This window comes from Quercus suber, unplaced genomic scaffold, assembly GCF_002906115.3.
Source record: "Quercus suber isolate HL8 unplaced genomic scaffold, Cork oak 2.0 scaffold_492, whole genome shotgun sequence".
Taxonomy (NCBI): Eukaryota; Viridiplantae; Streptophyta; class Magnoliopsida; order Fagales; family Fagaceae; genus Quercus; species Quercus suber.
In genome coordinates, this window is record NW_027069941.1 from 321,094 (window position 1) to 336,872 (window position 15,779).

General features: G+C 31.7%; 1 protein-coding gene across 1 annotated transcript; it reads right to left on the reverse strand.

Annotated features, from left to right (window-relative positions):
* Positions 1-1,023: 1,023 nt before the first annotated feature.
* LOC112023785 (E3 ubiquitin-protein ligase BOI) lies at positions 1,024-3,419 on the reverse strand. Its single transcript, XM_024056407.2, has 4 exons — positions 2,638-3,419; positions 2,451-2,536; positions 1,980-2,347; positions 1,024-1,889 (listed from the first exon to the last, which is right to left on the reverse strand). Exons 1-4 carry the CDS (start codon positions 2,682-2,684, stop codon positions 1,353-1,355), a joined length of 1,038 nt encoding a protein of 345 aa, XP_023912175.1. The 5' UTR covers positions 2,685-3,419; the 3' UTR covers positions 1,024-1,352.
* Positions 3,420-15,779: the final 12,360 nt, after the last annotated feature.

Below are 15,779 nucleotides of genomic sequence, written 5' to 3' on the forward strand. Positions count from 1 at the left end.
TTTAAGAGTTTGGCGGCTCAAAGGGGAAGGAGTGAATTGGTTAATTTTTGCCATCCATGACTTCATATGGTAAAAAAACTAAGTTATAAGGGAATCCTTAACCTAACAAAGAACTAAACGCCTTACAATATGAAGGCTGAAAATAAAAGTTTCATTTGGTTTACGCAACTCCAACCTAAGCTAATGGAAAAGGAAGAAAAGTTTTGGTCCATTGCAACTAGAGTGATCTAGAAGATGGCTATATTCAAGAGACTCGAATTTCCTAGTGAAAATGATGTGTTTCTAAACATAAAAAGTATCACAAACAATTCAATCTTGCAAATTTTGTTTTTTGATAAGGTCAATTTTTTTTTTTATATATTTTTTTTCTATAATAGATATTAGAAACTAAATTTCAAGTCAAAATTTGAAAAAAAAAAAAATACTTTGCAAGAGGAGTTTACCATGCATGCATAAAGACAGTGTTGGAAAGAATTTCATTATAGAAGTGGCACATGCTTTTACAACTTAGGTGAATATAAGACCTTTCACATCTGAAAGCATTTCTTTACTTCAAAAAGAAATGATCATCTGTACATGTAATATATAAATACCTATCATAATGTCATTCAATGAATCCATAGTACAAAATGACAACAATTTGACAACACTACACAGTCTACACTATACATGCCTGTTGGGTCATTTGAACCCTAATAATCTAACGCAAAAGCTGGGATTCTTGATTTTGTGCTTGATACTGCTTATGATTGAAATCTAGAATAATGGTTCATCAACAAAAAAAAAAAAAAACTAGAAGAATGTCCTTTCAAGAAAATCAACGCATGTAATAATGTAGCATTATGCACATCGATAAAATAAGTCTCAAAAGAAAAAGCTGTTATACCCCAAAAAAGAAAAGAAAAAAAAGGCCAAGTTTTTACTATGGCTGCACTAGTGTGACACTTTAGGATCAATACTTAGCTAATGCATAATGCAATATTAATTAACAGAAGAATCAATAAAACACGAGGATAAAAAAAGTGACTATCAAATAAAAGAATTTATAATATTGAATAAAATTTAAAAGAAAAAGAACCAAAATCAATGCCACTACCCATGTGGCCCATGTACATCACCTCTAGGTATTTCCACTCCAAGAGGGGGAACCAAAAAAAAAAAAGAAAAAAGGAAAAAGGGAGAGATTGTAATTCTTATTATACTCGATATTATTTGATTTTCCTTTTTTTTTTTTAAATAAAATTTTTTTTATGAAACAAAAAGAAAAGAAAAAGAAAAGGGACAATCATCTGATTGGGCCTCTTACTGGGCCTGGGCTATCGACAATTTGGGCTTTGAGCAAAGAATCAGCCCTAAGAAAGGTAAACTTCAACACTGGAGTTTCTCATGATGAGGCAAAGTGGGCAAGCTTGAGCCACTTGGTCACACTCTGTACAGAGGCACAGATGCCGACACGGCAACAGAACCACCGACGCGGCACGTTTCCGACACGCTTTACAACTCGGTCTGGACACGACGACACGGTCCGGGTCTACGTATGCCGACTCGGCATCCTCAGCCTGGCCATCTAAGCCCACTGCACACCCTAGCTGATCCTCCACCCTCCTGCTATCCTGCGCCGAGGCGCCTCCGCTCATTATAGCCCTCTGGAGTTGGACCTGTAGAGACGCAGCCTGGGCCTCCTGGGCCCGAGCCTTGGCTTGCCAAACCTGCGCCTCGACGCTAAGTTGCGCTGCGCGTGCCTCCAACTCCGCGTTCTTGCGCGTGGCCTTCTCCACTTCCGCCTCTTTCTCTCGCAATTTACGAGCTACCGACTCTTCTGCTGCGCCCAGCAGCGCACGGTAGTGCCTCTGCCTCTTCTCCACTAATGTGCGCCTCAGTTGCTCTCCCTGTTAAACCAGAACAAAATTTTAATGCCAAATTTTCGTATTGAAAAAAAAGAAAAAAAAAACCCATTTGAGCAAAGAGAAAATGAATACCTGGGCTAGAAGGAATTGCTCGAGTTCATCACGCTGTTGTTTGATTTGAGTTGCATAGTCATCTGTTATTACAGATTGAAAAGGAGATGAGTGGCATACATGTTGTTGATGTTGCTGTTGCTGCTGCTGCTGTTGTTGCTGCTGTAATTGTTGTTGTTGTTGTTGTTGTTGGTCTCCAAAGGATAAGCGGAGGCCTGTGGAGACCACATTGGGGTGATGGGTATTATTGTGGAGCTGAGAAAGGTCTATAAGCTGAGGAGGCTGTGATTGCAAAGAGAATATTGGATTGATTGGAGAAGACGATGACACCCCAATAGTTGCCGCAACTTCTCTTCCTCTCTTCCTCGGATTATTGCAAGTAGTCCCCACTGTCATTTATCAAAATTCAAACTTCAGAGTTAGCCCATTTCAATGGCATAAACAAGAGTAGTTCAATTGGGTTATAAAGAAAGAAAAAAAAAAAAAGTGTACCTCCATTGTTGAATAACATAGGGGATTGATCAAGAAATCCTCCTGGTTGAGGTTGTAATGAATAATCATGCCCTTCTTGCCCGTTTCTACAAATAGGCAATCAAAGAAATAAAGAAAGAGTTAGGGAAATATTAGCTAGAGAAAGAAGAGAGAGAGAGAGAGAGAGAGAGAGAGAGAGAATGCAAACCTGTTTAAAAGGAGAACATTTGAAGGGTATTGAGCTTGGACAGCCATGATATATAAAGTGATAGTATTGAATACAAGTTTGAAAAGATTGGAAGAAGGTGAAGAGGCAAATGGTATGGGCAAGGTCAGAGATAATATTGATATGAAGAATAAGAGATGGGGTAGCTGGTCGATGAGGAAGGCAAAGGATTTGAAGGGATTGATCGAGAAGATGGTATTAAAGGAGCGCAATGTGAAGGGCCAACAATAAACGCTACCACATAAGAAGCATGAAAGAGAAGGAAAGATACCTCCCTCAACACAAGGCGGACTCTTCAATGACAAAATTTATACCTCCAACCAAAAAAATAAAAAAAGATACTTGTAGAGAGAGAGAGAGAGAGAGAATCAAAAGGAAATGAAATTATGTCTGTTGAGAGGGCAACACTACCATCCATGCCTCTCTTCTTCTCATTTCTCTTTTGTTTATATTTCACCTTGCACCTACTTTTCTTTTTTTTTTCCTTCTCTGTGGTTTGCTTTGTATGCTATATATGCTTTGAAGAAGAAATAGTATATAGTGATGAGAGAGAGAAAGTAAAGAAAGAGAGAGAGAGAGAGAGAGAGAATAGGTTGAGAGGAAGAGATAGATAGATAGATAGATAGATAGATGCGATTGAAACGAATCAGTCCAAGAGAGAGACACCCTTATTATTCTGCTCTTTCTTTCTTGCTTAGCTTTCGTTTGTTAGCTTTGCTTCTTCTTCTTCTTGTTCGCGTGGGGTTGGGTTGGCTTTTCTTGAGGGGTAGTCTCGTGTGTTTATTATTGCTTATTGCCAACACCAAATATTTACTTTTTTTTTTTAAATTAAAAAAAAAAAAAAATTACTCCTGGTTTTAATTACTTACTAGCTAAGGAGTAAAAGTTAAAAAAAAAATATAGTAATAAATAAGAGAGAGAAAGAGAGAGTCAGACTCAGAGAGGCGTGTGTGAGAAATGTGAGAATTGAGAGGTGGTAGTGGGCTTTGGTGATGAATAATATTGGAGTAATAATAATAATAATAAAAAAGATGGGTGGTGAAGTATCTGTATTTGTGTGTGTGTATATATATATATATATTGACGTAATGTAAAATGGTTTGTTGGAATTTGGAATTGGAGTGGTGTAGAAGTAGAACAGATTTTGCTGTTGTAAACGGGCGTGTGCAGCAAGGTCTCTGCCGTTACCGCTGCCGCTGGGTTGGGACATTCTTTTTTTTTTTTTGTTTCTTTCTATATGCCCCCATGCGACTCTCGCCAGCTTTGCCTTCACACTCTCTCTCTCCTAATTGCCTCTAATATTTTCTCAAAAATATTTTAATTTTTCTCTAAAATATATATATATATTTAATTTAATGAGGAAAAAAAAAAAAAAAAGAACTCCAAAAGAGCATGTTTTGTAAATAGTAATAAATAAGAGAGAGAAAGAGAGAGTCAGACTCAGAGAGGCGTGTGTGAGAAATGTGAGAATTGAGAGGTGGTAGTGGGCTTTGGTGATGAATAATATTGGAGTAATAATAATAATAATAAAAAAGATGGGTGGTGAAGTATCTGTATTTGTGTGTGTGTATATATATATATATTGACGTAATGTAAAATGGTTTGTTGGAATTTGGAATTGGAGTGGTGTAGAAGTAGAACAGATTTTGTTGTTGTAAACGGGCGTGTGCAGCAAGGTCTCTGCCGTTACCGCTGCCGCTGGGTTGGGACTTTTTTTTTTTTATTTTTTTTATTTTTTTATTTTTTGTTTCTTGCTATATGCCCCCATGCGACTCTCGCCAGCTTTGCCTTCACACTCTCTCTCTCCTAATTGCCTCTAATATATTTCTCAAAAATATTTTAATTTTTCTCTAAAATATATATTTAATTTAATGAGGAAAAAAAAAAAAAAAGAAGAACTCCAAAAGAGCATGTTTTGTACCCCATTTTAAAAACAGTTTAAATGATTTTTTTTATTAAAAAAAAAAGTGGTGGGTGCCAGTAAAGTTGATTTGTTTGACAACTCTTTTCTTAAATCAGTTTTAATAAGCAAAACTATTTTCCGAAATCACTATGGAGTGATGTCTTTTGCTTTTATTTTATTTTTTTGTTTTTCCTATTCATATTATAATGGTAATTAGGTTAGGGGTTGTGGATTTTGGGGTTAGGTTGTGGTGTGGCCGTGGGTTTTGGATTGAATTGGATGACCACATACCACTATGAGACCACTATAAAATATGATTTTTTTTTTTTTAAACTATCTATACTATTATTTAAGAGGTTTCTTCTATTTGGGATTCTCATTTTTTTTTGTTCAAAAATGCCCCTAAACTCCTATGTTTAAGTAGAAACAAAATTAAAAGACAATCAGGTAAAAATACAACTCTAATTTTCACTAAAATATTGCCTAAAAAATAGGGCCACTCTTCTGTTAATTTTCAAATTACTTTATCCACTTATAAGTTAGATTCTCAAAATAAAAATTATATATAAAATTAAAACACGGTTTTATTTATTTATTTTTTTTAATTTTGCTACCAAAAAAAAGTCTCATTGTATGCGCAAAGCGCGTGTGATGAGGCTAGTTTATTTTTTTTATATTGTTTTTGGTAATAGATTTTTATTGATTAGGGTTTGCCGTAGCTAAGTTCGTGTTTTTTTTTTAATACAATTATATTTTTCCAAAATAGTAAATAATTAAATAAATTTTTTTATATAAAAAACTTATCCAAAATGCACTAAATTAAACAAAAACTAATTTCTTTGGAGATAATCAAAACGGTAAAAGAGGTGTTAAAAATTCAAATTTACCTCAATATAATAAGGCTTCCTCTCTTGGTTGTCTACTTTAACCATGCTTGATATATATATGGTATATAAAAGTTTTTTTTTTCCTGTATTATTTTTAAAAGTCATTAATCATTATTAATCATTATTTGTGTTGAAAAAGAGTGCAAATGGAAGGTGGAAAAAAAAAAAAAAACATTGCGAGTGACGTACCAAATCAGCTTTCCCTCTATTCTTTATTGGAATTAGGGCCAGTACTTATATATATATATATATATATATTCTGTATTATTGTTTTAACAAGTCAGCATTTGTATTGAAAAATACTGCAAATGAAAGGTGGAAAAAAAAATGCATTACCAGTTGATGTGCCAAATTAGCTGTCCTATAAATTATTGGAATTTCAAATAAAATTTGTAATTGTCTATCCTCTATATTATTATTATTATTATTATTATTTTTGGTAAATCTTGTTGAGAAAAAAAGATTTTTGAATTTTACCTTTTTTTTTGGCAGAATGATTCTGAGATTAACTTGATTTTTAAGAATGTTCCTATTGTTTATATTTCTTACAGATCACAATACCTCCAACCTAATTGCATGCTTGTTGGTTGAGTTCTGTACTTTCCTTTTTACAATGTTTTGGTGATTGATGCAAGATTTCGGCTATGACTATGTCAAATAAATGATGTAGTCATTTTAACCCTAAATTTAGACAGTGAGAGAAGTGAACGATGAAAGAAAACTTCTGATTGAATTTGCTTAATTAGTTAAAACTGCATTGTTATTATTAACAAAAACGTTTGTTCTAACCTTCATAAGTCATAAGTATTTATAACCCTCGAGTGGCTAAAAAAATTATTTCCAAGTAACACAAAGTGTAGGATTAACAAGTCTTAACGCCTTTATGCTCTAAATTTAAGGCATTCATATATTTCTCTTTGAATCTTTCTTTCTACATTTTTTTTTCTCTATTTTAAACCCTTTTTTTGGGGTTACTTAGCAAGCAGGAGAATCATTATTCAAACTTTCAACAGTACAAAGATAGTTGCCTTAATGCCAATCGCTATAAAACCCTTTGAGACACGTCAGCTTTCTAGAGGCTATTCATATGTATATATTGGCTGAATTATTAGATAGTTTTATAGTTATTGTTTCTATAATAATGGTTATTAACTTTCTTTGCTGTATACTGTTTGTTTTTCATTTGATCTTTTACGGTATCTATGGGTATACTCAAATTTATGATTATGAGGGGTCGGTGAATAACCTTCTTATTCATTTCAATTTTATATTTAAAAAAAAAAAAAAAAAAACCCATATGAAGTTGTTCCCCAAAGATCATTATGGACCTACTGTTACAAACCTATGGGTAGAACTCACTCTTGAAAACCGACTTGCAAAGGGAGAGTGCCCAAAATCTTATAAACACATGGTTAAACTTACACTAGGATCATAATATACCACCACTCAATGAGCTACACCCGATTAATTAGGGTGATGATTGGCTCTAATACCAAATGATACAAACCCATGAGTAGAACTCACTTTTAAAAACCGACTTGCAAAGGGAGGGTGTGTAGAACTCACTTTTGAAAACTGGCTTGTAAAGAGAGGGTGCTCAAGAGTTTATAAACATATGGTTAAACTTACACTTAATTAATGTGGGACATTATGATCATAACATCCACATAATAAATTGAGGAATAATGAATATCATCCTACAATAGTAAAATTCAAAGGCCGTCTTGACTATGCATGTAAGTATTAAAATGCTCATTAATTGAATTACATTTAAGAAAAAAAATGAATTTTCGCATAACTCAACGAACTTGTATGTACAATTTTAATGCTAGACTAGATTAACGCTAGTTGTTGCACTACTAAGTACTAAGTACCAAAAAAGATGTATTGAAGATTCATTGAAAGAAGCACTCAGTGGTCCATCCCATAATTATGACTTCGTGTGTGTTATATCAAAAGGGAAACCAATAGATTGAAGATCAACAAAGTTTAATTTTCCAAATAAAAATTTCTCAACTTATCTATTCGTACACTTCAATTTTAAAAAATGGATGTAAGACAAAAAAAAAAAAAAAAATTCAACAGTACAAAGATAGTTGCCTTAATGCCAATCGCTATAAAACCCTTTGAGACACGTCAGCTTTCTAGAGGCTATTCATATGTATATATTGGCTGAATTATTAGATAGTTTTATAGTTATTGTTGCTGTAATAATGGTTATTAACTTTCTTTGCTGTATACTGTTTGTTTTTCATTTGATCTTTTACGGTATCTATGGGTATACTCAAATTTATGATTATGAGGGGTCGGTGAATAACCTTCTTATTCATTTCAATTTTATATTAAAAAAAAAAAAAAAACCCATATGAAGTTGTTCCCCAAAGATCATTATGGACCTACTGTTACAAACCAATGGGTAGAACTCACTCTTGAAAACCGACTTGCAAAGGGAGAGTGCTCAAAATCTTATAAACACATGGTTAAACTTACATTAGGATCATAATATACCACCACTTAATGAGCTACACCCGATTAATTAGGGTGATGATTGGCTCTAATACCAAATGATACAAACCCATGAGTAGAACTCACTTTTGAAAACCGACTTGCAAAGGGAAAGTGTGTAGAACTCACTTTTGAAAACTGGCTTGTAAAGAGAGGGTGCTCAAGAGTTTATAAATATATGGTTAAACTTACACTTAACTAATGTGGGACATTATAATCATAACATCTACATAATAAATTGAGGAATGATGAATATCACCCTACAATAGTAAAATTCAAAGGCCGTCTTGACTATGCATGAAAGTATTAAAATGCTCATTAATTGAATTACATTTAAGAAAAAAAAAAGAATTTTCGCATAACTCAACGAACTTGTATGTACAATTTTAACGCTAGACTAGATTAACGCTAGTTGTTGCACTACTAAGTACTAAGTACCAAAAAAGATGTATTGAAGATTCATTGAAAGAAGCACTCAGTGGTCCATCCCATAATTATGACTTCGTGTGTGTTATATCAAAAGGGAAACCAATAGATTGAAGATCAACAAAGTTTAATTTTCCAAATAAAAATTTCTCAACTTATCTATTCGTACACTTCAATTTTAAAAAATGGATGTAAGACAAAAAAAAAAAAAAAAATTTATAGCCAGTAGTGGTGGGCATTGTTTGTGCATTAGAAATTATTCAAGAACACAGAATATATTTTATATTGGTGGATATTCGATAAATATTGGGAAGAATGGTTCCAAAAGAAAGGAAGCTACCTTTTATATTGTTATATTTTAATAATGCGTTTTACCTAAAATTTTCACGCTTCCACGGATGACAAAAATTATTTTAAATTTCTTGATCTATCGAATAAGTAAATAAAATAAAAAGGCAACACTCTAGAATTGTAGGAGTAAAATGAGATCTTAGAAAACGATAATTTCAAAGGAAATTTTTATTTTTTTAATAAAGAAAATTTAAATTTTAATTAGGGTGACTGTATATTGTCTTCTCATCTTCTTTTTGAGTGCGTAATCCGATATGGCATTGATGGTTGCACAATTTAAAAAAAAAATAATAATAATAATCTTGGATGGGTGCTTCACAACTTACAAGGCTGAATTATTTGGTTGCTCAGAGAGGCACATACATTGGAGGGGAACAACATGAAAATAAAAGCTCATTCGAACATAGTGGGAATAGCTTAAGATAGGATAGGATAGGGTTTAGGGTGGCATTTGTTGCGGTGTTAATTAAAAATTTTCATCTGATACGAATCACTTAAGTTTATCTTATTTTGAATGAAGTATCAGTAGGGTCCCATTTCTATAAATTGGATTGTTTGTTTCTTCTATCTCCTTTTTCTTTTTAATTGAGAATCTTAAACTGTAGTTAAACCTACTGAATTATTTGGTTGCTCAGAGAGGCACATACATTGGAGGGGAACAACATGAAAATAAAAGCTCATTCGAACATAGTGGGAATAGCTTAAGATAGGATAGGATAGGGTTTAGGGTGGCATTTGTTGCGGTGTTAATTAAAAATTTTCATCTGATACGAATCACTTAAGTTTATCTTATTTTGAATGAAGTATCAGTAGGGTCCCATTTCTATAAATTGGATTGTTTGTTTCTTCTATCTCCTTTTTCTTTTTAATTGAGAATCTTAAACTGTAGTTAAACCTTTATTTGCGTTTGAAGCTAAGTGAGGCAGCAGTACAATTTTATTTAACAATTTTTTATTTAGGATAACTAAAAAACTTGAAATTTTAAGTTGATCTATAATAAAAAAATTCACTGGTTCCTAGTTTCTAAAAAAAACTATGGACAATAATTTTAAAAAAAAATTTAATTAATAACCTCTTGTGGTTTTTCCTTTCATATCTCTCATCTCTCTCTCTTTCTCTCTCTTTTCTTTTTTCTCTGTATTACAGCATGACTTTTGAAATTTATTTTCTTGATAATTAATTTTTTTTTTTTAAACTAAAGTTTTCTAGAATTTGCTGCTTAGGTATTTTTATTTGACTTTGTGAACAATTATTCTTAATTCAACACTAAAAAATAGTCAGAATGAGATTGACACCAAAAGGTTGGGAGAGAAATATTTTGCAATTAGTATTAGCGAGGGTATTTGGTTAAATTAACCATTCTGAAAATTGTCAATATTCCTATTACTGTATGTTAGTGTTACTGTGAAAAAACGATTGAAAAAAGAGTAACTTGGTATCAGAAATTGGAAAAAGAAAAAGGAAAAATGAATGAATCTCACAAGAAAAGTTGTAAGTTGGTATTGGTGATCTTCCCCAAAACCAAGAAGGATTTTTAACTTTAATTAATAGAGGTGACAAAGAAAGAGGGAAGCCACCAAAAAATAAAAAAGAGAGAAAGAAAGAGAAGAGCGGAAAATGTGAAAGAGATCCCATCAAAAAAAAAAAATGTGAAAGAGAGTGCTTGGAATGGCATCACGCAATTTGTCTTTGCTTTGGTCCCACTTTTAGGGTCGGCTTCACCTCTTACCTATTAATCATCTCATCTCTCTCTCTCTCGTAATACAGCCCTGCACGGCAAATATGACTCTCTCTCTCTCTCTCTCTCCACGGACACAAACACAAACACAACTCACAACTCATTGTTTTCTTCTCCCTCTAAAGACAGCCTTTCCTTTTCCTCTCTTTCTGTTTGCTTGTTTTTTGTTTGTTTATTGTCTTAATTAGTACTAGTAATACAATATTGTTTGCTTACATTGTAAAAGCAAAACAACTCTCTCCTTGGTTTTTTTTTTTTTTTTTTTACCTGGTCCTCGGATGCATGTATTTGACATTGAAACCCCGTGCCTATTCTACATCATTCTATATTAAACTTTACGTTTATGATTTGATATAAAATAACAAAAGAAAAGACTTAATAATGTTGACCTTTATTTGATGGAATTACACGAGCCAATGTTTTCAAATCCTGTTGATCGAATTGGTTGACTGTATGCTTTGATTTACCCACCAAAAATATATCTATGGTTGATCTAGAAGTTGTACAAATATATTTTCTCAACATTATTTTTCCTTGCCACCAAACTTGTTAATTCAACTGGTGCGATACCTTCCTATACATAAAGTGCGTGCACGAGATCTATGACTCAGAGGCTAGTTTATGATTTTTACCCATTTAATATATATATATATAATATATATTTTTCCTTTCGTAGAAATGTTCAGCAANTAATAATAATATAAATATACAAAATTAAGTTATTATCGAATTAAATACAAAAGAAAACAAAAGCTCAAAATAACTGACGTTGTTCTTATGGTCTCCCTCTCATCGATGCAAATTACTTAGTGTAAAAGTTAGCTTCCCGATAAATGTATCTAAACACTAACCTCTACCCGCAAGTCCCAAACAGGTAGGTTCTTTACGATCAGAAAAAAACGTACAATGACTCAGCGTGGGTTTGTTAGTTGTAATATTCGTTGTGTGGCTTAAATTAATAGAGAAAAACTCTCAACAAGTTTCTTAAATAGTCATGGATCAATCATATACCTCCATTCCTTGTCGGCAAAAGATTGCCTTCAAAGCTCCTATTCTTGTTCAGTTTTAATTTTATGTGATTCTCTTATTAAAGTCAAGCTCAAATGTGAGACATCATTTCCAAGAAGTTTCATGAAATGAGGCGCATTTTCATGGGTTGAACTGTTGTGTTGAAGACACACCAACTTTACATAAAGACAATTCTTTAAATCGTAACCCAACCATTCCCCATCTATTTTCTTGACCACACACTCCAAAAACAACATTTCATTTTTCTTTTTCTTTTAAATTTTTTTTCTCTATTTCTTTATGGTTAATTTGTTGGCCTTTTTTTTTGGTAACTTAGTAAGATCCTCACTAATTCTCTTCCTCCACCACACCTCTATAGTATACCCACTACCAATTAATAATTTAACACCCTTTTTTTTCCCCACACCAAAAGCCAAAAGCACTCTATCTCTGTGTCCAAAGTAAGTCCTAACCATACCTTATACCTAATCACAAATTCACAATCCACAATCTTATCAACGTTTAATTAAAAAAATTATTATTATTTTTTAATTTTCAAAAAGTTTTATGTGTTTGGCAAGATTGACAATTGCTAATTCTTGTTTATTTAGTGGTATTCTGAAATACCCAATTGTCTTACACGAGCCAATTTTTGTACTTACATACTCCATTATGGTTTAGAAGATCTTTTATTCATGATTTCTTTCACGTCAACGAAATTAGTTTGAGTGGAATGCTACGAACCCATCGCTTATAACAATTATTGCAAACTAGGTGTATATCCTACATGTTATACTATATTATCTTTCATGGATATCATCTGAGCTAACAACCAAGGTAATGGAAATTTCAAATTGTCCATAGCAAAATCATTCACAAAATCAATGGTAGATGGCAACTTAACTATGACTCAACTATTTTACCCAAAATTTTCCATTTGCAAATTGTGGCTGAACACATTATCCACAATGGACTTTGTAGTTTCTTACTTTCTTTAGTTTATCTCTGACCATTTGGAAAGGAAAGAGGGGAAGAATTGAAGATATATAAAAACCATTAAAATCAATATGATGTATATTTTTGTTATTTAAAAATAGAGTAGTGTTACGATTAGTACAAATATAATTCTAAAAAAATGTGTTTTGACTCGGATTTGTTGCATAGGATTATTATGAATTCCACGCAGCTATCAAAAACAATTTATATTGATCATAATTATAATATCAAATCACAAAAGCATATTGATCAACTTTGTAGTCTTTGAGCAATTTCTAACCCATGCTCAACCCTAACACAATTTAATTGACAACCAAGTTTTGACATTTTTTGGCACTAGGATTTTCCAATGCATATATGAACCTAACATACTAAATAAGCTTTACAGACTAATGTGTCACTAACTCACTATTCATAAAATGTATTAATATTTTTTATTATTATTATGGTGTTAAAGTAATATCAATCATATTTATTATCATGTTAGTTTTTAATTTTTTTTATAGAAAATTTGATAATAGTTTTAGTATTTTTCTAAGAAAATATCATGTGATCCTCAAAAAGAAAAAAAAACACAGTAATATTTATTAGACAAAACTTAGTTACAACTCCTTATGTGTTGTACATTAGGTTCCTCAATTAAAATTAAAAACATGATTATATTGACCAATGAATTACGAATAATTTTATCTTTACTAAACAATTAAATTTAATGTAATAATTTCTATGAATTTGATTTATAACCTAATATACTACACTTAAAAAGGATTTGTAACTAAGTTTTACTTATATTGATTAAACAAACAACTAATGCGGACCATTTGTTGACAAAATGAATGAGAGAGAGAGAGAGAGGATGGGAATATTGATACCTCTATAAAGTATAAACAGGGCACATTCTACATCGTAATATTATAGGCCACTTGGCACTTAATCAACTGCATCATTAGCAGATTTGAATTATTGGCTTGAAACCCCTCAAAGTCATCGGACATACAGCTCTAATCTCTTCTATGATAGGTGCAATTAATTTCCCACTTAACATTAATTTTTTTTGTTTAGAAATGCTACTCTAATTAAACACTTCGAATGATGGTGGTTACAACTGCCTCTACTTTCTTTTTAAACACTAATTACAATTTGATTATCAATAAATACATTTTGATCTTCTTTTGTCATAAAAGATAAACCTATTACGATTTACTTTTTTGTAAATTTTACTTCACGTAATTGATGAAGTGGTCCTTAAAACTTTGAAACATGCCTATATTAGTGCTCAATAAATGTTAGACTTTTTTTTTTTTTTAATGGTTTATTCTATTCTAGAATAAGTCCTTTTGTTATTTATTTTTATCCTTTTTTTTATAGGATTTTTATCCTTTTAATTTCACCTTTTTTTTTTTTTTTTTAATAAAGTAGAAGAAGAATTACGGCTTCTCTTAAAAAGCCACTAATAATTCATCCCTTTTTTTTCTATGACATAATGCTTACTTGTTTAATGCAAAATCCACTGCTTTTTTTCTTCTCTCTATTCATTTTCAAGGAAAACGAATTGACTTTTACTTTCACAGGATGAAGCCGCAATTTTCGTTAAAATGGATAAACCATTTTCTCTACGTCATCTGAGTTAAGCAATTGCTTTTTCAAACTTTCACCTGAGAAAATAATTTTACATTAGGATTACAAAATCTAATTATATGATTTTTCCTCTAAATTAAAAAAAAAAAAGATTTTTTTTCTCTTTAGTACTTTTTGTCTACATATAAAATTTAATAATTTTTGTAGTTCTTAATAGACATTTATTATGATTATGTTTATATATATAGCTATATATTTTACCATTTAGAAAAAAATATATGATGCACCAAAATTTTAATTGAAGGTTTAAATATAAAATAATATTTAATTTCAATTAAAAACCACATGTATTAGAATAATGATGTATAAAATTGTGAGGTTTTAAAAATCTTTATGGCACAATATTATGGATTATAAATTACAGATTATACAACTTTGATAGTATTTGAGTTAGATTTATTTCCACCAAGAGCCTCATAACTCAATGACATTATTTGATCTCTTTTACAAGGAGAGCTAGGGTTCCAATTCTCACTTAACCACTTGTTGTATCAATTAATTAAAAAAAAAAAACAAGAGAGTAAGATTTTGTTCCATTTTTTCAATTATTTTGATGATTGATCATAATTAGCAGAAGTGGGGTCATATATAACATCAAGTTTCATTGTTTAAGTAATAAATCACAGACATGGATAGTTTTGCAAGGGTTTGACATGCCACTCTTTTTTTTTTTACTTAATCTAATGAGATTTCATAGATTAATTTATAGATTAATCAGTGCCGACAGGCTTCTATATATTAATTTCTTTGATATTTATCTATATATGAAAATAAATCCTGTGTTTTCTTCAACTTTTTTACCCGAGGGATCTTTATAATAAGACAAAGAATGCGGTGCATTATTTGTACTTTTTTTTCCTTTTCTTTAGTATTATTTGTACAACAATCCAATCCTTGCATGTCATGTCAAAAATCAATATAAATTATATAACTAGAAGACTTCTTATTTCTGTACCGAAATAGAGGAGTGGTTATTCAATAAATTTGTGCTCTTGTTTTTCAAAGGAATAGGCCAAAAAGGGTTGAAACTAATTATATATGGTGGGAAAAAAAAGAAAGAGAAACTAGAGAATGAATGATTCAAACCAGTGAGTGACATCAATCCAATAAGGACTCATCACTGATCCACCTCGAAAGTGTGTACAGGATATACATGTATTCGAAGCTAAATAAATAAATATATATATATATATATATGAAGAAGAAAAAAAATAATGATGCATGCAAGACTGGAGGTAGAGTTTTATTTATGAAAATTGTCAGTGGGAGGAGAGGTGGGTGGTGCTATAATTTATGAGTCTGTGGTGGGGGGTTAGTACAACTTGGCCTCAGTTTCTTCTGATGATGATAATTTGAGTCACAAGAAGAAAGAGAAATGTCAAAAAAGAAAATAAAGAGAGAGAGAGAGAGAGAGAGAGAGAGAGAGAGGCTCATGAGGAAGCAACATCAGACTGTGGGGTGGGACTATGACTATGAGCTAGGTGGTGCATGGTGGGGGTGGTTTTCTTTGTATTTGACAGCAAAAGAATCAAACCCTCTTATTATTACACTGCAACACAATAACCCAACTGCTCTTCCTAAGTCATTGTAAGGAAAAACTTTGGAACTATCTATAGGGCCCATGAACTCTTTTTAACATTTTTATTTTATTGTGTATTGTGTCTATAGTAGT

What these genes read in the sequence shown, in the direction of transcription:
- LOC112023785 (XM_024056407.2), bottom strand. Translation starts at nt 2,684, where the DNA reads ATGGCTGTCCAAGCTCAATACCCTTCAAATGTTCTCCTTTTAAACAG. An exon ending in TATGTTATTCAACAATGGAG is followed by an intron (nt 2,348 to 2,450) that starts GTACACTTTTTT and finishes GATAAATGACAG; the next exon opens with TGGGGACTACTTGCAATAAT. An exon ending in AGCAATTCCTTCTAGCCCAG is followed by an intron (nt 1,890 to 1,979) that starts GTATTCATTTTC and finishes CTGGTTTAACAG; the next exon opens with GGAGAGCAACTGAGGCGCAC.